The sequence below is a fragment of the Calidris pugnax genome, unplaced genomic scaffold (genome assembly GCF_001431845.1).
Source record: "Calidris pugnax isolate Ruff unplaced genomic scaffold, ASM143184v1 scaffold24, whole genome shotgun sequence".
NCBI classification, from domain to species: domain Eukaryota; kingdom Metazoa; phylum Chordata; class Aves; order Charadriiformes; family Scolopacidae; genus Calidris; species Calidris pugnax.
In genome coordinates this window covers 2,984,228-3,006,399 of record NW_015090922.1, presented here as the reverse complement: position 1 = coordinate 3,006,399, position 22,172 = coordinate 2,984,228, and the positions used below count along the sequence as shown (strand labels likewise).

The 22,172-nt window shown below is 42.1% G+C and overlaps 3 protein-coding genes across 8 annotated transcripts in view; 1 reads left to right on the top strand and 2 right to left on the bottom strand.

Moving 5' to 3' along the window:
* The window catches only part of HHIPL2 (HHIP-like 2), a 131,180-nt gene extending 126,000 nt beyond the window's left edge, over positions 1-5,180 (bottom strand). For 3 of the 6 annotated variants that reach the window (XM_014950642.1, XM_014950643.1, XM_014950644.1), the window contains exons 1-3: positions 5,044-5,180; positions 3,084-3,329; positions 428-1,080 (exon numbers count right to left, since the gene is read on the bottom strand). In XM_014950642.1, coding sequence (XP_014806128.1) covers positions 428-1,080; positions 3,084-3,329; positions 5,044-5,109 — 965 coding nt within the window. In that variant the 5' untranslated portion in view covers positions 5,110-5,180. Of the gene's footprint in view, positions 1-427; positions 1,081-3,083; positions 3,541-5,043 lie in introns of those variants that run through there. The other 3 variants (XM_014950638.1, XM_014950641.1, XM_014950640.1) reach the window with 1 other exon arrangement.
* TAF1A (TATA-box binding protein associated factor, RNA polymerase I, A) lies at positions 4,940-18,711 on the bottom strand. Its single transcript, XM_014950645.1, has 10 exons — positions 18,420-18,711; positions 16,977-17,146; positions 13,905-14,018; positions 12,007-12,205; positions 11,093-11,223; positions 10,034-10,192; positions 8,866-8,932; positions 7,499-7,619; positions 6,256-6,416; positions 4,940-5,259 (listed from the first exon to the last, which is right to left on the bottom strand). The coding sequence occupies exons 1-10, from the start codon at positions 18,547-18,549 to the stop codon at positions 5,117-5,119; spliced, it is 1,395 nt and encodes a 464-aa protein (XP_014806131.1). The 5' UTR covers positions 18,550-18,711; the 3' UTR covers positions 4,940-5,116.
* A 14-nt stretch (positions 18,712-18,725) lies between these two features.
* The window catches only part of MIA3 (melanoma inhibitory activity family member 3), a 31,537-nt gene continuing 28,090 nt past the window's right edge, over positions 18,726-22,172 (top strand). Inside the window, exons 1-3 of the mRNA XM_014950465.1 lie at positions 18,726-18,803; positions 21,403-21,463; positions 21,821-21,928. Coding sequence (XP_014805951.1) covers positions 18,726-18,803; positions 21,403-21,463; positions 21,821-21,928 — 247 coding nt within the window. The remainder of the gene's footprint in view (positions 18,804-21,402; positions 21,464-21,820; positions 21,929-22,172) is intronic.

Genomic DNA, 22,172 nt, shown 5'->3' with positions numbered 1-22,172 from the left:
GTTGGTGAATTTGAGGGCTTCAGAAGCATCTTATGGTGATTGTGAAACTCCAGAGAAAAAATAAGCCCGCTATAACAAATTCTGCTCCATAACTGAGAATTAGCTGTTTTTCTTAGCAGTGGGATAGGGCAGGGGCACACACCCCAGATAAAAGCATAGTTAATTCCACAACAGGCTTAAGGCTATTACTGCTCTTTAGAAGGCAAGAGTACAAGATAGAGAGAGAAGGTGACCTGGAAGCCTAGATCCTAGGTCCTCTTTCCAGTTTCCTTTCTAGTTTGCTGTGTGACCTTGAGCCAGCCTGTCTCTGGTAGCTTCCCAGTAGGCCAGTCGTACACCTGGGAAGGGTTCCACAAGAAGGAAGGACGGGGACAAAGATAAATAGTTTCTCATGGTGGCATGCAATAGCATTCAACACGAACTTTACCTTTCCGAGAGTGGATCAGCTTTGTTGACATCAGATGCTAAAACCTTCAATTCACTGATCCTGATCTTTTCCACCCGGTTCTTATCCATGTATGAGTAATAGACATAGAACTTCCTGTTGTACTTGTGCTGGGGATGGAAAGCCATCCCCAGGAAGCCTCTCTCATCTCCCAGCCATGGCGTAGCCAGCACTATGCTTTTAATATCCAGAAAGGGCTCCTCCAGCCGGCTGCCATCAGGCAGGTAGACCCAGATGACGCCCAGCTGCTCAGCTACAAACATGCGGTGGGTCTGGTCCTTCGCGTGCACCATGAGCACCGGGTTCCTCAGCCTGTTGGCAACCTCGGTGAGGCAGAGCTGGAGGCAGCCCCTGCGGTCCTCCACCACTGAGCCCAGGTTGCGGTTGAGGGCCGTGTTCTTCAGCACGTTGGGGAAGCAGTAGTCCTCATCGTGGAGGTGAAGGAGGTTGCAGAAGCGCGTCTTGTTGGCCTCGCAGCACCCTGGGGTGTTCTTGTCACCCACCAGCAGGCTGAGGGCAGAGCGGCAGTTGAAGTGGAGCTCGGAGCAGTAGTCAAAACAGAGTCCCGGCAGGTTTCTTAGAGGCGTCCAAGGGTTTTCTGCGTCGTAGAGATGTGCAGCATATGGAGAACATTCCTAGAAAGTAAAAGAAACTAAATATGTGACTCTGTACATGCATCCAGGAGGAGCCAAGACACCTTTATGGAAGTAAAATGGTTTTGAAAAAAATAGAAAAATGAATAAGGCAAAGAACGTGATGAGTCGTCTTTCAAGTGGAGTAGTAGAAAGTCACTCAGAATATGGCTAAAGGGGATGTAAAGGTCAATAGCTGTTTCCTTTACCTAAGCACAATCAGCTGCACCTAGGTTTTTCCCAACAGAAGTACATCTACGGAGGCTGTGGGTTCTCCACTGCTAGAGGTTTTTAAAGCAGCAACAGGCAATCTTGTTGCAATCTTGTCTTAACTTTGCTTTTAGACATTCCCCTCAGTTCACCCTGCTAGATTTTAAACTCAGTACTTTGTAACCTGTTCTTAAGGGACTTAGAAGAAGAATTTGTTACCTCTCTCACCCTTTGCACTACGATGTTAGCCTTTGGACTTCTCCAGACCAGCAGTCCCCAAACCAGGACACATCTTTCACATCAATGTTGCACGACTACAAGCTATCAGGATACTGTGGAGATGGGAGAATGCAGGTATCATCATTTTCCATCCCTTCCACGTGCAACCATGAGTAACAAATTGATGACATCTCTAAAGCAAAACCACTTGGTAGATCTTCGCTCCTCCACTAATTCAACAGCCAAATATTTGCCAGAGAACACAACCTCATTTCCAAGGTTGTGATCAACTTCAACAGGAAGAAAACCACATAACACAAATACAAGCTCCTCCCCGAAGATTTAACAGCAATTTTACTCTAGAAAGATACTAGAAGAGTAATAACTTATTACTTTGAAGACACACAAGAAAACATACAGGGTGGGTTTGATTTTTTTGCTACAGCATACACTTACAACAAAAGCAAAATTAAATTATGCCCTGCAGAATGAACAAAGAGGCAACAGGCACGTTTTTCTAGTCTTTTTTTTTTCTACCCGCAACATGTAGAAAACTCTTTAATAGCACCAAGAGTGGTGTTTCTGCTGGGACGTGTAACATGTCTTTTTCTGGTTTACTGACCATAAAATGCTGCTACTTTTTCCAGCCCTGGTGCTGAAGGGGTGTCTCCCTCACCCCAAAGAGAAGCCAGAATACTGCCAGCGTCCAAAAAGGCTGGGAACATTTTGGTACACAGATAATCCTAGGGCTAAGGAAATATTAATTAGAAGAGTTTTATACGTTCTTAGTGAGATTAAGTGTGCATTTTGGCAGCTGTGTGTTTTGGCATGCGGTAAGCCCAGCTTTGCACGATCAGGAGTTGTTAGAACAGCAGGTCAGTCCTGCCCTCCCATTACAAGGAGGGGGAAGCTCAGGAAGAGCGGTGCCCGTGGTGTTTTCTGGCTGCCCAACAGCAGCCAGATGTTTCTGTGAGCCCGATGGACAGCGAGGAGACAGCACTGCTGAGAACACACTGGCTGAAGCCTCAGGACCCTGCAGTCGCTGTGAGAAACCTATTAAAGCCTGTTCAATTTTGTTCTGCTGTAACAACCACAGCAGCTGGAGCATCCTCAGCAGGAACACGATCAAAACACATCCCTCACGAGGCCCAGGGATCCAAACACTTTGCCTGATAATTCACGTATCATTTGATCCTGTAGCATTTGTAATCCAGCACATAGTAGCTGCGAGCAGAAAATAAATACTGATCTGTAACTCTCCCTTTCATTATGAGAAAATTAGCCCAGCAGCAGGATTCCCATCACCACCAGAGATGGCAGCACTTTCATAAATCATTATTGCTCTCAGATGTCACTATATATTGGCATATATATATATATACACACACACCCCCACACCACAAAGTAATGCACCTTACACAAAGCAAAATGCATGCTGAGGATTAGGTACCTCAGCCCCCTTTCCCCCCCCTCCTCTTTTCCTAACGACACAGATAGCTGTAAGAGGCTATCAAAACCACAACTGACCCCCTGGTCAGCCCAAAGCGTAGGATGCAGAAACTCATTTTTGGCCCTACCTGACACAGGATATCTTTGATATACGTTCCACACAGCTTATGCCCCCGGGGATCAAGGTAATCCATGATGTCCCAGTATTTTGCAGCAATGCTGTTGTCTCTCTCCTGGTCACAGCAGCCAAAGTTTTCATAGGCAGAGCAGAACTCCAAGCCAGAAGGGGGCTGGAAAGGTGGCCCGTAATCCAGACACTGAGGATGCCCCAGCAGGCTGCCCAGCAGGCACAAGAGGGAGAGGCAAAGAAAGACCTGTGGGCAAGAAAAGGGAATTCCAGAGCTGCTGATGCTCCTTCCATGGCACGACCAAACATTCCTTTCCTTCTGTGTAGGTTTCTTGAGGTCAGACGTATAGAAATCCTGGACTGCTTTGTAGTGTGGTTCATTCATCCTCTCTCTGTATGAACTGCCAGCCACAGAGCTCAGCATTCACTCCGGTTTGCTTACATTCTCTCTCCCTTCTTCTCTCTGAAGTTTACTACTTGGCAGGAGAGAAACCCTCGTTGGTATTTTACACGTCACACAGCTGAACCCTCCCCTCTGAGCATTTCTCATGCCCCTAGAAGCACTCACAAACCTAATCCTTGCATCTCAGCCTAAATTGGCTGAGAAATCCTTCACCAAGAAATACAAACAACAGATAAAAATACAACATATGATACTTATACACAGAAACTGATAATCTCTCCCCATTTACAACAGCAAAGGATGAGTAATTTTCAATTGGTAACTACTATTTTACTCAACTCTTAAAATGCATCAGACTGGGGTCTGGTTTCATAAAGACTGAATAGGGGTCATAAAACACAGCTTCATTAAGGCAGCAGTCAACCATGGATAAAGTAATTTCAGAACAAAAAACTTCACATGTATATTGCTGTTACCCACAAATCCAGGTATAAATTCAAGATTAAAATGAGAAAAAATTCAGGAAGAGCAAAAGAGAAAACACATTTAAGGCACCAGCACAACCTGAGGTTGACAGATATTTTGTGGTAACCCTGTGCTTAAGCTAATTTATTAGGTTTTATCTCAACTGACATTAAGTATGCACAAGATATTTTTTTCCAGGCCTGAAACTCAAGATGAGTCATTGGGAGCAAGAGTTTGGGCCATCTTTGAGATTAAGGGGGGTTGCTTCCCAGTGGCATGGGACACACCACAGGAGGGATGCAGGGGAAGACTGCTCTGAAACTTCACAATCTAAATGGGAACAGACAAAACTCAGGTGAAGACCTCCAACAGAACCCAGACTATCACAGAATGAGGCAGCAGCATTCTCAGGGGGTCAGAACTTAAACTAGCACACAGGTCTGGAATGGCAGATAGTGCCTTCTTTTTTGACAGAACATACAGTTATGGTAAGTACCTCACTTAACATTTAAGACAGATGTCCTTAAGGCACATATCACAACACCCGTCTTAAGCCAGACCAAAGTCCCAGATACAACTGTGCTTTTAAAAGCTGAGTGTTTATTTACCCATATACTACTATGCTATTAAAGATAGATTTCATTCTCAGAGGTAGTTCAAGCAGTTCATCCCCCATAGTTTTACAGACCTGTCATTGTAACACAAGTAGTATTTGGAAACCAGTGTGTTGTTGTTTTCAAGCAAACTGGAATGCTAGTTTGTGACAACACAACAGCTATTATGAATGCCACTTCAAAATCCATTCTTGACCTACGTTCCAGCAGCCATTCAAGTCATCATCTAAACATAAGGAGGATCAACCCTAAAATACTATTGATACAGAAATTCCACACCATAGTACTAAATACTTCACAAGATGTATTTCAAATCAATGCTGTTCGCATTTCACAAAAATGTGGGACTAATATTAAAGAAATTCCCCAACCTTATAAGTTGATTTATATTCATTTTATTATAAAATAAATACAAACCAAAGCATTTTTACAGAAATATATAAAAAAAATCTAAAACGGAGTCGATATGGTCTGCTTACAAGTGTTAGAACTTTAGAAGTCAGTTTCACAGAGAGGAATAAATACAGCAAGAACCTTAAGGGCATCTTCTGATCAAGGTTGTACAGAGGAATCCAAAAGACCAGAGAGTCTCAGGTAGACGGGATTGTGCTTATTCAAAAATTTCTTCAGTATCCGAAACCTTTTCACCTGAGCTTTGCAGCCTCGGTGTGATACATATTTAAAATATTTGCAATCTAAGGTAAAAGAAAAAGAAAAAGCAGTGTAAGTTATACCACAATACAAGCAAATCCCAAATGCTTTCACTGTTTAAATAACATGCAAACATCTAAGAAAGTTTTCAGTAATGAAAGGTAATAAAATAATCTGAGACATAACTGCAGCATTAAATAACCTATCCTCATTTGACCCAGGAAAACATTCCACATGTATATAACTGTATGCTGTGTGTTGCAAAACATTCTTTCTCTTTTGCTTTTACTCTTCAAATAGATTAGAAAGTCAAATCCCAAGAGTGTAAAGCAGGACTGATTTCATACATCAACTTATCATGTTGGATAAGGAAGAGAGAGGTTCATATTAACACCAATAAGCACAGAAACTTCATTAAAGAAAATTAGAGCTGGAGCAATTTTATTAGCCATCTGGTAATAATAACTGAAAGACATTTGATAACATACTACTGAAAGCAAAAAATAAAAAAGCCTTTCAACAGGAGAAATTATTTTATTAAGTCCAGAAGATGAAGTTATAGAAAAGGTGACAATGAACAACTTGCCTATCAACCAAAAGTCCAAAATGGGGTACAAGCCACAGTCCCTAAGGCCCAGCTGCTCCCCAGGATTTGCTGAGACACTGCGTGCACTGGCAGGCAACAAGCAAACTCCCCGCACTCCTCACCAGATTCACTCAGGAGAGGGTTGTGCATTTTTGAAATTGAAGTTTGAAGGTTAAACAACAAACTGAGTAGTACTGTGACTGCTCAACAATGCCAGATGAAACAGAATTCTAAACCAGGATACGACAAGTTATGCAAAATGCGTCTCACTGTCAAATATCAAAACAGTTTAAACACTTTTCTCCTGTTCAGCTTCAAAGACAACAATCTTTCCTAGAAGAAAGAAACTGCATTTCTTCCAGGGATGCAGCTGATCTATTCCCATCTCATTAGGGCTAGAACTAGACACTATTTTTGTTCTACATAGTGAAAAGGAAAGAACATTAAACATTACCCTTCCCCAGTAAGATGCCAGCGACCAGAGCTTTTTCATATGAAAGACTTTCATTTTCCTGCCAATTCCTTTTTGCCAAGTAGCGGCTAAAATGGAAAGCTGGCCACCAGTCCTTCCTGGGGTTCCACTCTTGCTTGATCCAGTCAAGATGCTTCTCAGAGCTGGAAAAAGGTAAAACAAGTTACACAAAAGCTTAAATTGGGATTAAAAAATGATTAGGAGTCGCTGAGTTTTATAATCAGCTTGTTACAAGTCTCAGATTTCTAGCAAAGACCCACTGACCTTAACTGCAGACTGAAACACTAATCTAAACAGAAATAATCTTTTTTTTTTTTAATGCCTGGCAGTAGCAAGGCAGGAGATGAACTCTAGCAGTTCAACTTGGCAGTAACATGGATGATGGCATGAAATGAAGCGAGCCTTTGACTCCTGTGCCAGTTTGTCAACAGTAATAAGAAAGTTTCTTCAAGTTTGTCAACAAATCAGTAGTATGAAGGAGTTTGTTTTTAGAAAAGGTATGTGTTACTCTATGCATACTCAAAGACTAACTTATCACAAACACCTATCCCAGTAACTATTATGAAGACTTTAAACCAAGCATTTCAGAAATAGAAACTACCTACAACAGGGATATAAAACAACCAAGATGCCCAGTGTATTTCAAGATACTCTGAAGTTGTATCTTCAAATACAAAAACGCCAAGTTGGACTATCATACCATTTTTCCTAACTCTAAGCAACAACACTCCTAGCTTTAATCCACTAGCTTCTGGACCTTTAACAGCAGATGCTGCGGAGGTGGCAATAAAACAGGAAAACAGGTCAAATTAAGTACTGAATTAATTTGCTGTAAATATATAGGGCTTAAAAAACACAACACTGTTTGTTGGGCAAAATAGAGTCTAGACATTACAGGCCTTCTGGGCACAGGCTGCCTGAGATGGCTTCTTCTGAAACCAGACACCCTGTCTGTTGGTGCTGGCAAGGACACATCAATCCCCAGGCACAGTGACTTCACTTTTAAGAACACATTGGCCACATTCTGTACCAGTTACTGTTACCACCACACAACACACCACTCCACACAGCACCAGCCACAGAGCTCAAGGAAGGCCAGAGGATGCTTCCATTTACCAGCAGGGATGACAAAGGCTACAAAGAACCACTTTGGGGATTGCCCAAAGGTGGAGAACTGACAAACATTTGGGTTTATAGCACATCAGAGCAGAGATACCATACTCACATCACAATTTGTTTCACCTGTCTTGCCAAACAGCTCCATGCTTTTACATTTTCCTTCCAGCCAGCATAATCCAAGACTGCAAAAATAACTTCTAGCCCCAGTCGACGCTTTTTTCTTTTCTCTGGAAAAAGATCAGGCTGATTAATGAATTAAATAGAACTCACTAGAAAGCAACAAGTGCAATACAGTTCTCCATCCTGCCACTTTCCATATTAGTGAGGGTTTCCCCCACTGCGTTCTGCCTCTTCCAAGAGAAAGTTCAGGGATACTTTCCAGCTCTAGAGCACGGCTCCTACAAGAGACACTCTGTTCCTACTCCCATCCCACTGGCACAAGAGACACACAGGACTGCTCACTTATCCCATGTTGCCTGACTTACAACAGTTGTCCTTTCCAACGCTCACTACTCAGTGTTTCCAATGCTCACTACTCAGTACTTCCAATGGGCACCACTCCTCGACACATGCTTCCCACTGGAAGGGAACACAGTGCCTCTGAAAGACTTCAAATCCTGAGATGGCACCCAAAATAAAATGTGGGACTAACATGAATAAAACAGACATTTCACATCAGCAGTTCTGTATCAGCAGAGTTCTTAAACAACAAAAACCAAAACCCAACACACCTGACATATCACAGCAGATAATGTGGGAAAAGTCATCTTAACAGTGTAAGTTTCTTCAAAATTCAGATTGGCCTCATTAGCTATGAGAAGTTAGCAAATGTGTCATGCATGAAAAGAACGAAGGTGGTTTCAGTCAGGAGGTTGTTTTTTCCCCTCCCAAAGAGAGCAATCTTGATTCAAAGACATTTCACCAATGTGCTGACCTGCTGGAACACACCAGGTCACGAGTCATACAGTTTGGAACACAATTGATCAGCATGAAAAAAAAACAGTCTCCAAACTGGAAAACTTTTCTACCTGCTTGAAGATAAAACTCCCTTGAAGAGGAGGAAGATGCTCTTTGATCAATAACAGTGAACTAAAGCATAGATCCATCTCAATTCTTCCAGAAGAGGAAGAACAAATAACTAAATCTGAGACCCCAAAAAGGGTGTAGAGATCCTGGCATTCAGAGTAGGGCACGTCAAAAAAAAAAAATTAAGTTATTTTTGAGATCCTGGCCGTGCCTTGCAACTGTTTGCTTTGATCACCCTCTAAAATAAGAAAGCATTTGTTTAAAGAAGTTTGTAAATTCCTGCTCACACACCCAACCTAAAGGTTCCTGTGATTGGAAAGTTGTTTGTTGTTTTTTTTGTAGCAAATAGAACTACTTTAAAAAGCAGAAAGAAGGCTGCAGAATAATTTCAGAATGTCATTCTAGATTAACATAAAGGAAAAAAAGCAAAGATATTTAAAGACTTACTTGATTTTTGAAGCATGATATGAAAATCTATCATTAGTTCATGAGAAGGAACAATATCATGCAAGATCTGAAAAATAAAAATAAAGCCACAAAACTCAGATGTTATTTTACTGTAAAAACTTTTGAAGACATCTACCTGATCAAGAGAAGCACAGGCTTCAGAGTTTTGGGTGGTTTAGTTAGGAAAATTAAGCAATCTGGTATCTTAGTGCCTTGATGTAAAGAATTACTATGTCCATTTTGCACATCTGTGACACAATAGATGTAATACCCTGATGGCTGCTGAAAAAACACACTGTGTGTGACAAATACAACATTCTCAAGGAACAGTCCAAATCTGTATCCAGTGTCCCTTTTCTAGAAGGCAACATCTTTTCCTTCCTAGGCCACTTCTGACTCTCCCGTCTTCTGCACTATGCATGGGATCGCAGTTTCTAGACCTATCAGACCAGTTCTTTGATTTGTCACTATCTTGTGAGAGAAGAGTGTATAAAACCACTGCTAAATAGCACTGAGAAGATGGAATTTCACACATATATGCTACAGTTTAAAAGTCTAAACTTTATGAAGCGGTTCTAAACCATCTACCTTAACGAAAGCACATTAGTGCCATCAAGTGGCAACACAGATTGCAAAACATCGTTTGCTAGAAGCCACCAAGATCAATGAGCAAGGGCAAGGAAAGCAGGAATTTAAGAGCAACTATACAAAAGCTTAATACAGCAAGGCCTTGTCTGCCAACAGCTAGCAGAAATTAACTTCTGTTTTGGCTTCAATGCACAGCTCATTGAAGACAAGCAGAGAAACTGATTGCTAGACAGGATCAATATGTGAAAGAGCAAGCATCTAATCATTTCTTCAATACTGTAAAGATCAAACTGTAACAGAAATCAATGCCTGCTAGGTACAAGAGTGCTGATACAGACTTGTGGAAGCATGTAAACACATCCTCTGAGCTTGTTTACCAACTTAAAGAAGTTATACAATGTATCAGCTAAAGGCAAAACAAAGACTTTAATTCAAAGGCAGTAAAGGATCCTGTTTGCTCTACCCATTGACATCCCTCCCAAAGTTTCCTCCAACCCTCTGCTTCACACAAAGAACACTGCAGGGTAAGCAGTGTCACAGGAGTTCACCACAGACTGCAACTACTCTATACAATACATACCTTGAGCGCAGAAAGGAGTGATTTCTTTGATTCACCGTGTCTCTTCAGGAACTGATAGAGGTAAACATGTGCATTGGGATTGGCAGGAAACTTTGAGTTGTAGGCATATTCATTTAACACTTCACGAGCTTCGCTGTGGTCTCCATAGAACTCCAACAGCTACAGGAAGTTAAGTCTGTCATTAGTTTGGAATGGAATCATAGATCATCTTGGAATCAAACTCTTAGAACTAATTTTGGGCCACCACAGACCTATCCAATAGCACCGTCTGAATCTAAAATGCAGCATTTAGATAAGACTAACACTCACATATTTTCATTTTACTAGTTACTTTTATCACAGACAGACAAAAATTTTCACATAGAAGCTGCCACAGGAAAGAATTCCTTTAACACTTATTTAATTATCAAAGAATTGTCAGCACTTGCTCACTGGAGAGAGGCACTAAATCAGCTGGCCATATCCTTAAGGAGAGAACTCAATAAGAGAACCTTGCAGCTGCCAGCACTAAGTAAAATTCCATCAGATGTGCTTAAAGAACTCAGAGCTTATCAGCAATTACAAAAAGTAAATAATTTCAAAGAGATTCTAAGATTAACTTTATCTCTTAATTACAAATTCTAACCAGATATTTTAAAAAAAAGCCACACAAGAAAAGAAAACATAGAAGGATTACATGTTTGGTGTATTTAACATTTAGTGTATCTAGAAAAACACTGCCTTGCCAAAAAGAGCTAACTTGCTTTCAGGAATTTAAACAAGGCAGCTGTGCTCTGATTTCTGTACTACCACCATGAAAACAAAATATGCAAGTTGTTTGCCTATTTCTTTTTCTTGGCAACACACAGATAAAGTCCTTTTTGTAATCTGTGCAGGCTCTGCAGTTCTACCAGGAGTAAACTTTGCTCTAAATCAAAGCCAGCGAGATATATGCATTTATATATTTTGCTTTTAAAATACTTTGTTGTCACCCACACACATATAACAAAGATGCAGACATCTAAATGAAAATTAGACAGGTAAACACAAAAGGAAGGAATCTGTAAAACATGCCCTTACATCCACATAGCATTTTACAAAGAGATCCCAGACTCCAGGTATTTTAATGATCTCCTTTAAGTTCATTGCCGCCTTCCGAAAGCAACCGTGCATTTCCTGTTCAACAGACAAGTCTTCCAATCCATCCTGACCTACCAAAACAGGGAAGAACGCCACAAACTTAGCTCCACTAATCAAAAGGGATCTTGAAAAAGTGCTTGAAGAGATGATCACATTTTGCTAAACAAGGACTCCAGTCAGAGAGCTTATAAGAAAAGAGACCTCGGTTTCCTGAGTATTGAAAAGAAATTTTCACTGCTCTTCATTCAAATTTATTATCACCCAATTTCAACTCCTGGGGCACGACAGGTAGTATTCCAAGACAAGACACTACCAGCACAAGGTCCATAAATCAAATTCAATACTTTGCATTCACAGAAAGAACTAGAGATGCAATGTAACTTACAATGCACAGCCAGCAGGTATATGCACGATTAGACACCACACAAAAGTAACAAATCACATATCTTTAAAGAAACTGAAATTCAAACCCAAGTTTCAGGAGCTTTTCCTAGCACTCAAAATTCTAGCAGCAGTCAAGCAGTTTGTCACCTATTAAGCCACTGCTCTAAGTGACCATTACTTTAGGTGGTGCTGGCTGGATATAAGAAATGTGATTTAAGGAAGAAGAAAAAGTTTCAGAGTATCATTTCAGGACACTTCAGAAAAATGCAGGTCAGTGTGCCATTTTGGCACCACCATCAGTGCCGATACATATCATGTACCATCCATACCATCAAATTTTGAAGTTTAGTATTACCCTTTGGTACTTTCATATGCAGATAAAGGCGTAAGAGCAGCCTGCATGGAAAAGGTGTCATGGCAAACCAAGGTGTCCGCACGAGCAAGCAAATTTACAGTCCACTAGGACTTACCGTGCTCCAACAGGATGTTCTTCTGCTTAGACCAGCTGTAGTAGTCCAACAGTCCCCTGTAAGCCTGAATCAGCTTCATTTCTTTATCCTGAATGGCTGTTTGCTCTCCAAACCTCCAGCTTTCTGCCAGGGACAGGTTTTGGTAAGCTTCATCTATTTGTCCATTACAAAGGAGATGAAAGGCGTGCTCTAAACAGACCTGCAATTCAAGCAGTCCATTCACATCAGAAACAGAGAGACTCTCAGCAACCCAGCAAAGTTCTACACAGATGTGCTGGGAAAGAAGAGACACTTGTTACTGACTGTCCTGGTTTGAGGTAAAACAGAACCAATTTTCTGTTCAGTAATTTTACTTCTTAGCTAAGCCTCTTCTAACTCTCTGAAATTAACAGCAGTAATTACTGAATTACGGAACAGAAAGTTGGTTCCGTTTTACCTCAAATCAGGACACTGACATACATATAAAATACTGCAAACACCATTAGTGAAGAATTTTAATTAGAAGAGCATTGTACACATATTCTTTTAGGCAAACAGTACCTTTACGAGGAATTTTGGAAAAAAAAATGCAGGAATGGGAGAATACACGTGTCACTGGGAGCAGGGAGATGAGCTAAGAACCTAAGTAATTTTTTCTGTCTGAAGATGCTGGAGAAACATTAGTAATCAAAAGCATATCTGATACACAGAGATGTGTCCCTGGGAAGGGAAAGGGCTGAAGCTTTGAACAGAAAGTTGGTTCCGTTTTACCTCAAATCAGGACACTGACATACATATAAAATACTGCAAACACCATTAGTGAAGAATTTTAATTAGAAGAGCATTGTACACATATTCTTTTAGGCAAACAGTACCTTTACGAGGAATTTTGGAAAAAAAAATGCAGGAATGGGAGAATACACGTGTCACTGGGAGCAGGGAGATGAGCTAAGAACCTAAGTAATTTTTTCTGTCTGAAGATGCTGGAGAAACATTAGTAATCAAAAGCATATCTGATACACAGAGGCTAAGCCCTGGGAAGGGAAAGGGCTGAAGCTTTTGAAATCTATGGGGCAGAACATCACCCACCAGGTGGTAGACATTCAGTGGTACTTACCAAGGCAGCAGAAAGCAGTAGTTCCACAAGCCAGCTGTCATTAACAAGTGTTAATTTAAGAAGATCCAAAAATGACCTGAGGATATCTACTTGGGTTTGTTTGCCGATTTTTGATTTGGCTGCCCAACTGCAGAACACCTGAAAGAGTGTCCTACCACCCTGCTGTGTTGATTAGGAACTGGAGAGAAATCTAAACCTTCAGTTAGCTCTAGTAAACTCTGGTACAGAACTTACATTGAAGCCCCTGAACAAATACAACAGAAGGAAAGAGATGCACCACCACAGGTGAGAAACAGCCAAGGAAACCAAACAATGTAGGTTTGAATAAGCCACCACAGCAAAAGAACTGCAGCTGGGTAACACAAGGGTCCACAGAATGAGGCCTGCTGTTTTACATACAGATTAGCTACTTGAAAAGTGATCAGATAATGATGGCAAAAATTAAATGCAACTATATAGTCAGGAGCATAGTAGCCAAATTAAGGACTAGAAGCAAAACTTGGCAGGTGTTAGTGTGTAATTAGATGCTATACTGAGGCACACATGAAAAACAATTTAACTGTTTCAAATCAAAAGATTAAAGGATCTAAGCACTTCTAAGGACCAACAATACACACCTGTAATAAAATATATAGGCCAAATGAGATACAGTTAGGTATAGAATAACCCTTAAAATATCATGCACTATTTTTTTTGACACTATTGTCAGCAACATACTTGGAGAGACATTCACAAACTAATATTCAAGCAAGTGTTCACGTAAACCATGTAAAATCATCAAAATTGCATTAAGTACACTCACCTTCAAATACCTTTTTACTCCTAAGGTTTTCATCTGTTCTATGAAAGAGCTGAACTCTTTCATGTTGTTATGGGAATGGTGGCACAGAATTTCAGTTCCTATTCTCCAAATCATCTATTAATGTGGAGAAAGAGATTAAAAAAATAACCTTAGTACATAAAAGACAACAGTCACCACATATACAATCTTATCAAACTCGTAGTTATTGTAACATATAAAATAAGTCATACATTTGAAATGTAAATAATAGCAAATACTAAGTGTTGTCTGCTGCTGTAGTAACCTACATGCTCATCCAGTCGTATTTTTACAGTCATTCAGTGGGTGCCTCATAATGGTTCATTACAAACGCAACACTCCATCAAAGCATAAGTCATACATTTGAAATGTAAATAATAGTGAATACTAAGTGTTGTCTGCTGCTGTAGTTACCTACATGCTCATCCAGTTGTATTTTTACAGTCATTCAGTGGGTGCTTCATAATGGTTCATTACAAATGCATCAAAGTTTACGAAAACTGCATTTGTCAGAAGGTTCCCCCTCGTTACTGAAAACAAATATTTCGTGGTTGCTGAAAACCTGTTTTCCCTTGATAATGTTTCCACTGAGACACAAGATGCGTATGACTCTTTGAACTAGCAGTGAAGTTCATTTCTAATTAGATGTAGCTTCCCCCCTACATGCACTTTTTTCCAGGTCTACCTAAGCAATGTCACCAAATATTCAACTCTTTGAACTAGCAGTGAAGTTCATTTCCAATAAGATGTAGCTTCCCACTTACATCCACTTGTTTTCCAGGTCTACCTAAGCAATGTAACCAAATATTACAGTAGACTAGCCATGTTCAAGTACTCCACTTACTTAACTTGTCCTGGGTTGAGAGACACAGGAGTAACTTCTCTTCTAACACTGGGGAAAACTGCACTTTTACTAAGACTCCAGTGTCTGAATTCATGAAAATATTTACTTTACAGCCAGCCAGGCCACATGGGATTCAAGGTCTCAGTGTTTTCGAGCCTTGCCAGGTGCAGGGACAAGGAGGAGCAAGACCTGGGCACTTGACCCAGGCTGGCAAATGGGATTATTTCATACCATGAACATCACATTCAATATAAATTAGAAAAGTTTGCTGTGTAGCTCACTCTCTCTGGATGGTGGCAGGTCCAGACAACTCCCTGCCCTGGTGCCAGACCCCTGAGGCCTTCCCTTCATCCCGAAGCTGTTGGGCTCACAGTGTCCAACATTTGCTGTCCACTGCTGACAGCTTCCTACTGATAGAATTGGCCAAGTATAATTCTTGTATATGTTATATCAGTACGGGAATTAATACTGGTTCTTTAGTATTATTGTTAATTATTTAGCCTATTAAATCTATTTCTATGTCAACCCTCGTGGTTCCTCGTGTTCCCCAATTCTCCTTTCCAGGTGGGGAGGGGTCATCAGGTCATAGAATAATTGTCTAAACGACAATAAATTGATAGAATAATTGTCTAAATGACAATAAATTGTTATGGGTTTTCTCAAACCATAACACAACTCTAATCCCTTTCCTCCTACTTCTGTCTCAGAACCTGCTAGGAGTTTTTTAAGTACTACAGGAACTAGAAAAGACATAAACTAACTTCCAAACAGATTCTGACTGATGGCATGCCAACGGCAAACACATTTACTGCTTTTCCATTTTAGAAGACTATATTAAACCAATTTTTCATAGATATGCTCCTAATGGAATTAAATTATACCAAGCCAAGTCTTCATCTGCTGAGTCCAGGTCCTACGTAAAAAAAAAAAACAAAACAATACAAAACAAAAAAACCCATCAAAACCATCCTGCAAGCCCAGAGAACTCTTCAGGAGTATTGAGCACTCCGTCAGGAAAAATATCAGACAACACCGTGGATTCTCAGCACCCATGAAAACGAGATCTCAGCAGAATTCAAGCTCTAGCAAGACTAGTTAAACTCAGAGCAGAGGCATGCCTGTGCAGCACACGTTTTTAGTGAGGAACTGGACAGCATGCTGCCTGGGACACTACCAATTATGAGATCTGGTGCTCCTTCTGCAGCCTGCCATCTAAGAGCTTCTACATCAGCTCCTGAATAGTTGTTTATTTGTTTCTGGAAACTTCAATGTCTTTTTTTTTTTTTTAAAAGAAACTAGTTTAGTTTATGAAAGTTGCCTAACTTTTCAGGTCTTACCTCTGACACTTTTTTTTAACTAAAAAAAACAAACAAGCTTTTGATTAGTTAAGACAAATTTTAGTTCTGAAGTATTAGAGATACTTCTTGCAAGTATTTTTTCAATTGCAAAAGAACTCTGATAATGAACACTAGCTTACCTCTGATGGACCCATGTATTCCGTAGAATAATCTTTCTCTAGTGACTCAATATAGAAAGTTAGAAATTCTGCAGCCCTTTTCCACTGCTTTCGTAGCATGGCATCCTGAATGTAACTTAAACACACTTCCTTGCTCTTCTTGAAGTTTAACTTATATTCATGGGAAGACACTAAAAAAAACAAACAAACAAATCAACCAAGCCCACAACTGTCACAGTCCTAACTCAGATAACGTGTCTACCGTTTCAGTCAAATACTACAGAAAAAGATCTTAAGCTATGTGATGTTGAAGTTAAACACACTTACTACTCTGCAGGGAAGCAAGACTATGGCAAAAGCTGGAAATACAATGTGAAGTGGCATTTTCCACAAGCAGCACACAGCTGATGCTTGAAACACTGATGAAGCAATTATTACACATTACTGTCCTTCCAGAATTAGAAAGCCACGGTGCTTTGGTAACTCCACTGTCCATTTTGTTGTATTTTGGGGACTACTCTCTTCCCTTACTAACCATCATCTAAGCTTGTGACCCCACCGTGCAAAAGAAACTAGTTTAGTTTATGAAAGTTGCCTAACTTTTCAGGTCTTACCTCTGACACTTTTTTTTAACTAAAAAAAACAAACAAGCTTTTGATTAGTTAAGACAAATTTTAGTTCTGAAGTATTAGAGATACTTCTTGCAAGTATTTTTTCAATTGCAAAAGAACTCTGATAATGAACACTAGCTTACCTCTGATGGACCCATGTATTCCGTAGAATAATCTTTCTCTAGTGACTCAATATAGAAAGTTAGAAATTCTGCAGCCCTTTTCCACTGCTTTCGTAGCATGGCATCCTGAATGTAACTTAAACACACTTCCTTGCTCTTCTTGAAGTTTAACTTATATTCATGGGAAGACACTAAAAAAAACAAACAAACAAATCAACCAAGCCCACAACTGTCACAGTCCTAACTCAGATAACGTGTCTACCGTTTCAGTCAAATACTACAGAAAAAGATCTTAAGCTATGTGATGTTGAAGTTAAACACACTTACTACTCTGCAGGGAAGCAAGACTATGGCAAAAGCTGGAAATACAATGTGAAGTGGCATTTTCCACAAGCAGCACACAGCTGATGCTTGAAACACTGATGAAGCAATTATTACACATTACTGTCCTTCCAGAATTAGAAAGCCACGGTGCTTTGGTAACTCCACTGTCCATTTTGTTGTATTTTGGGGACTACTCTCTTCTAAATTTAACCATCATCTAAGCTTGTGACCCCACCGTGCTGAAGATCTGCCCGAAGGCTAAGCAACTCCCACTAAAAACAAAGATAGAGAATTTTTCTTTTCTGAGTACAGGACTAGAAAGAGGCCACTTACCCTTTTTACATCGATACTGGTTCAAATCCTGCTACAGCAGAAAACCAAAACCTCATTTCCACATCTTTTTAAAGCTCATGGCTGCGTGCCACGGTCTAGCATGCCCCTATGGCAATGCTCAAGCCATAAGAGCCTTCTGCAACGGAGACGCAGAGCTCACCAAATTACCTCCTACCTAGATGCTGTAGGCAAAGGAGCAACTCAAACACTGGCTTCAAGTGGTTTTATTAAAGGGCATTCTACAAAATTACCGTTATCCAACCTACCTATAGGTCCCGTCTTCACACCTATTTCTAATCACTAAAGTTCCAAGTATGAAGCAACTAAAACCCACAGCGAACACCACAAGATACACTGAGGACCACGGCTACTGGAGGTTAAATCCTGCTGTGTAAGTGGCTGAGAAGTCACCCGATATTGACCGAGCTGATGTGAAGTGCTGCACCACGCAAAACTATTTAGAAACAACCACTTCTCCGCAGGTTTTGGTGCTCACCTCACCCCGCATAGCTTTGTCATCAGCCGCCTCAGCACCCCATGCTTTACCTGTAGCGCACACACCGCCTCCCAGCCCCTCGCAGGCCGCCGGGCAGACCGACCAAGGGGGGCCGAGACACCGGAGACCCCAACCGGCCCCCTCGGAGCGGGGGGAACCGACAGGGAACGGCCGAGGAAGAGAAGGAGGGGGCGGGCCGGCCTCACCGGCGGCGGGCACAGCGAGCACGGAGGGCGGCCTTCCTCCCTCAGGGCCGGAGCCGGGGGGACGGGGAACTGCGGGGAGCCCCCGCCGGGCAGCTCTGCCCTTACCCGGCTGGTAGAGGTGCGGCGGCAGGGAGGGCAGGTGTAGGGCCGGCAGCAGGGCGCTCCCCACCGCCGCATTCTTCGCCGCTGCTGCCGCCTCCTCCTCCTCATCCTCTTCCTCCAGGAAGCTGTCCATGGCGGCCTTCACGCCCGCACTCACCGCCCGGCCGCAGCAACCATCTTTAACCCTGAGGGGCGACCTCACGAACTCCCAGCCGCTCCGAATTAAACCGGTCCTTAGGCGAAAGAGGCGGCCCGGGGCCGGAGCCGGGTTCCAGGGCGGCCGCCCCCCCTCAGGCCGGCGAACGGCGCATGCGCGGCGGGAGGCGCCTGCGCCCTGGGGAAGATGGCGGGGGCCCGGCCATGAGGGAAGCGGGGCTTGAGGGCGGTGTAAGGCCCGTGTGGTGGGTACAAAGCGATGCAAGCTCTGGGGGCTGAACTGTCACAGCGTGAGGGGTAGCAGAGGGGCTGGAAGTCTGCTGAGCCCCTCTCAAGGCAGGCAGCCGGCTCCTAAGGCTGTGCGAGCGTGGTAGGCCAGGCGTGATGGATGCCTTCTGTGGGGAGTGAGGAAGGCTGGCTGAGGGTGATGCAGGAGGGATGCAGGAGCCTGGCTGGGTGTGCTGGGCTGTGTGGCAGAGAGCTGCTTAATTCCACCTGTCATCCAGTCAGAGTCTTCCTGTGACTGGTGCGATAAGTAAATGCTAAAAGCGACAGCCAGATCCTGGGGTCACTGGTTCCGTTAGCTGCCTTGGTTCTTCTCTGTTAGTTTGGCATCTGGAATGTCGTGTTGTACAGACATAGAGGATTCAGAATTAAAATGCTGTGTGTTACAGAGCAATAGAGTAGTGCCTGGATTCTAGAAGTCCGTCTGCCTCGACCACAGAACCTGGTCTGTACAAATTTTTGCTGGAACCTGTTCCTTTAAATCACTTCTGCCATGGAGTGTTTTGGTATGAGTAAAGTCCAGTTTTCCCAGTAAGAATTTACAGGTTTTTTTTCAGAATGGCTCTGCCATGCGAGGGTGAGTAAATAATAAACTGGCTCAGATGAAAGGTTCATGTAACCCAGTGCCCTGGTTCAATAACAAGCGTCAAGGGAACGGTACAAGGCAGAACAGTTGTTTGTAGTGTCTAAACATTTAACCTCAGTGTCATACCTTAATATGACATTGAATAAACCTATGTGGGGATAACAGAAGTATCCCTTTATTCTTTTACATTTAATCCTGTGTTCTTCCAATATATGACTGTGACCAGCATTTCAGTTCATAAGTGTGACACTTCTTTAACAGTGTCGTCTTTGTCTTTTGTATTGTACCTGGTATGAGTGTCTCATTGATCATTGGTGTTCCCCGAGCGTGGTGTCACTCCCTACATTTCTGAAATTTTGTTACAGCTGTATGCTCATTTCACTATCCAGTTTACCCCACTGTCTTTCTTAAAAGTTCTCACATAAGCGTAGAAGCACATTACATTTGGCTTGTTATTTTCATCTTTGCTGATTCTTATGTAAACTGATGTTGTTAATGGGCATTAGTTAGTTTAGTAGATACTTTGGTGCAGGAGAGATGGGAGGATTGCTTTGTAACTGGAGACACATAGAAAATGTTCAGTTCCTCACGGAAGGCAGCACTGTTCTCACAGCTGAATACATCTGCTCCCAAGACTGGGGTTGAAGACTGAAGGAAATTTTCTCTGTAATACCTAAATTGAACTAAGTGAAATATTTCTTTTTTATGTCACTCAGGGGGGAAAGCTGGGTATGTTGATAGATGGGTGCATTATTCCTATGAAATACTTGAAATTGTAGGAAATGCTGGACAGTTGCAGTGGTAAATTTGTGTATAATCAAGTATCCACTGTGAGCAATTCGTTATTGCACAATAAAGGCAATAACTTATGTAAGAAGTATATATGATCTTTCTCTTCACATCTCCTTTTCTTGTCCTTGACTTTATGACCACAGACACTGTTACCTTTTATCTTGGTCTTTTAAGTAAAGATAAGCTTGGTAACTGATGGGAAGTTACTAAACAGCTCTGTCTTCACAAGCAAGTGGACGTAAAGAACAGGCTGGGAATTATGCCACAGGCAATATTAATGTCAAGGGAAAAATTACTTGTCTTTCATTTGTACAGTCATCATAAAACGTGACTTGAATATATTTACTTCTGTATTGTAAGTTGTGATTAAATTCACCTGTAAAATATTGAACTGTTCTAGGTGGGGGCTGAAAATAAAACACGTATGTATTTTTCAGAGGTTACGTAGCAGTAACTAAGCTTAGATCTCGGGCCCTGTGTGATGAGGCTGTGGAAATGAGTGCCTGTAGAGTAAAATCAATAATAATGAGGATATGATAAGAACACGAGCAGTGCCTCTAACGCAATTAGCAGTGGTGATTGCTGACTCCTGTGATGGGAGCTGGCAATAAGTGGAGCAGTAGGATTAACTGCTTTTATCATTGTTGCAGAACAAACCTCACAGAGCCAAAGTTAAGAGTGCTTGCAAATACATAATTTAAAAGGGCTCTTAAAAGTGCCCTCAGCTCTCCAGAGTTGCCCTTTGACATGCACAAAAAAGCAGGATCCTTTACCTTGACCATCAGTTTTGCCAAGTGCTCATTCATTTTGGGAGCAGTTTCAGAATTTGAAAGTGAATTTTGAAAGTGCTTTTTTTTTTTTTTTTTGGCCATTTGATAAACCAGTAAGAAGACTCTTATTATATTACCTGTGCCTTCTTGGGTGCGTCTTTTATTCCCTTTGTCCCATCAGGGGCTGTGCAGAACAAATCACACGGGCCTGAAAAAGAGGACAGAGAACAAGTTTTGTTTATTTTTCTCCTGTTAATGACTATTGTGACTTCTGCTGTTATTCTACCACTTTAGATCTCTAAAGCAATATAAATGTAATGGATGTGAAGAAGAGCTAATAAAAAAAGTGAAGGCACGCATGTAAGTAGCTCATCTTTTGGTTTGCAAACATTCATAGTTAAAACATGGCAGCAAGTGGAAGCTGAAGCTACAGAAGAAGAAGAGGAGTTTTTCAGCAGGTTTGTTTTGGGGTTTTTTTCAGCAGTTGGGTGTGTAGCCCTTCATTTGCCTGCACTTTCCTGTGTGGGGCCACGGGTGAGTGAGCTCCTACACCCTTGTTACCACAGGTTTAACCTCAAACTCTCGGGAGGTCACCAGGGTGGATGCCACGCTTGCTTGGTGGTGACTGCTCCTCCAAAGTGGAGATATGAACTTCTTGGTGGGGTGGGAGGGAGGGAAGAGCAGTGAGGGGGATGTTTGGATGTGTGGCATCCTCACCCTTGTGTGGGGGGTGCATGGGGGCTATTACATCTCTTTCTGCACCGTGGCCAGACCCAATGGGCCACTGTTGTTCCTTCAGTGATCCTCTGCGTGAGAAAACCTCAACCTGCCCCCGCCGCCCTCCCTCCTCTGCGCCGCCGCTGGTACCGACCTGGGCCGCCGCTTCGCCGAGCGCAAGCGCTGCGCCGACCCCGAGTGCAGCAGTGAGGAGTGGGTCCAGAGGAGGCCACAGAGATGCTGTGAGGGCTGAAGCCCCTCTGCTGTGAGTTCAGTCTGAGTTGGGAGGGTTCAGCTGGAGAAGAGAAGGCTCTGGGGAGACCTTAGAGCCCTTTCCAGTCCCTAAAGGGGCTCCAGGAGAGGTGGGGAGGGACTCTTGATCAGGGAGGGGAGCCATAGGATGAGGGGTAATGGTTTTAAACTGAAAGAGGGGAGATTTAGATGAGATCT

Coding starts and splice junctions, on each gene's coding strand:
- TAF1A (XM_014950645.1), bottom strand. CDS start 18,549: ATGGACAGCTTCCTGGAGGAAGAGGATGAGGAGGAGGAGGCGGCAGCA. Junction 17,147..18,419: donor GCCGCACCTCTACCAGCCGG/GTAAGGGCAGAG, acceptor TGTTTTTTTTAG/TGTCTTCCCATGAATATAAG. Junction 11,224..12,006: donor GAACATCCTGTTGGAGCACG/GTAAGTCCTAGT, acceptor CTGTTTTGGTAG/GTCAGGATGGATTGGAAGAC.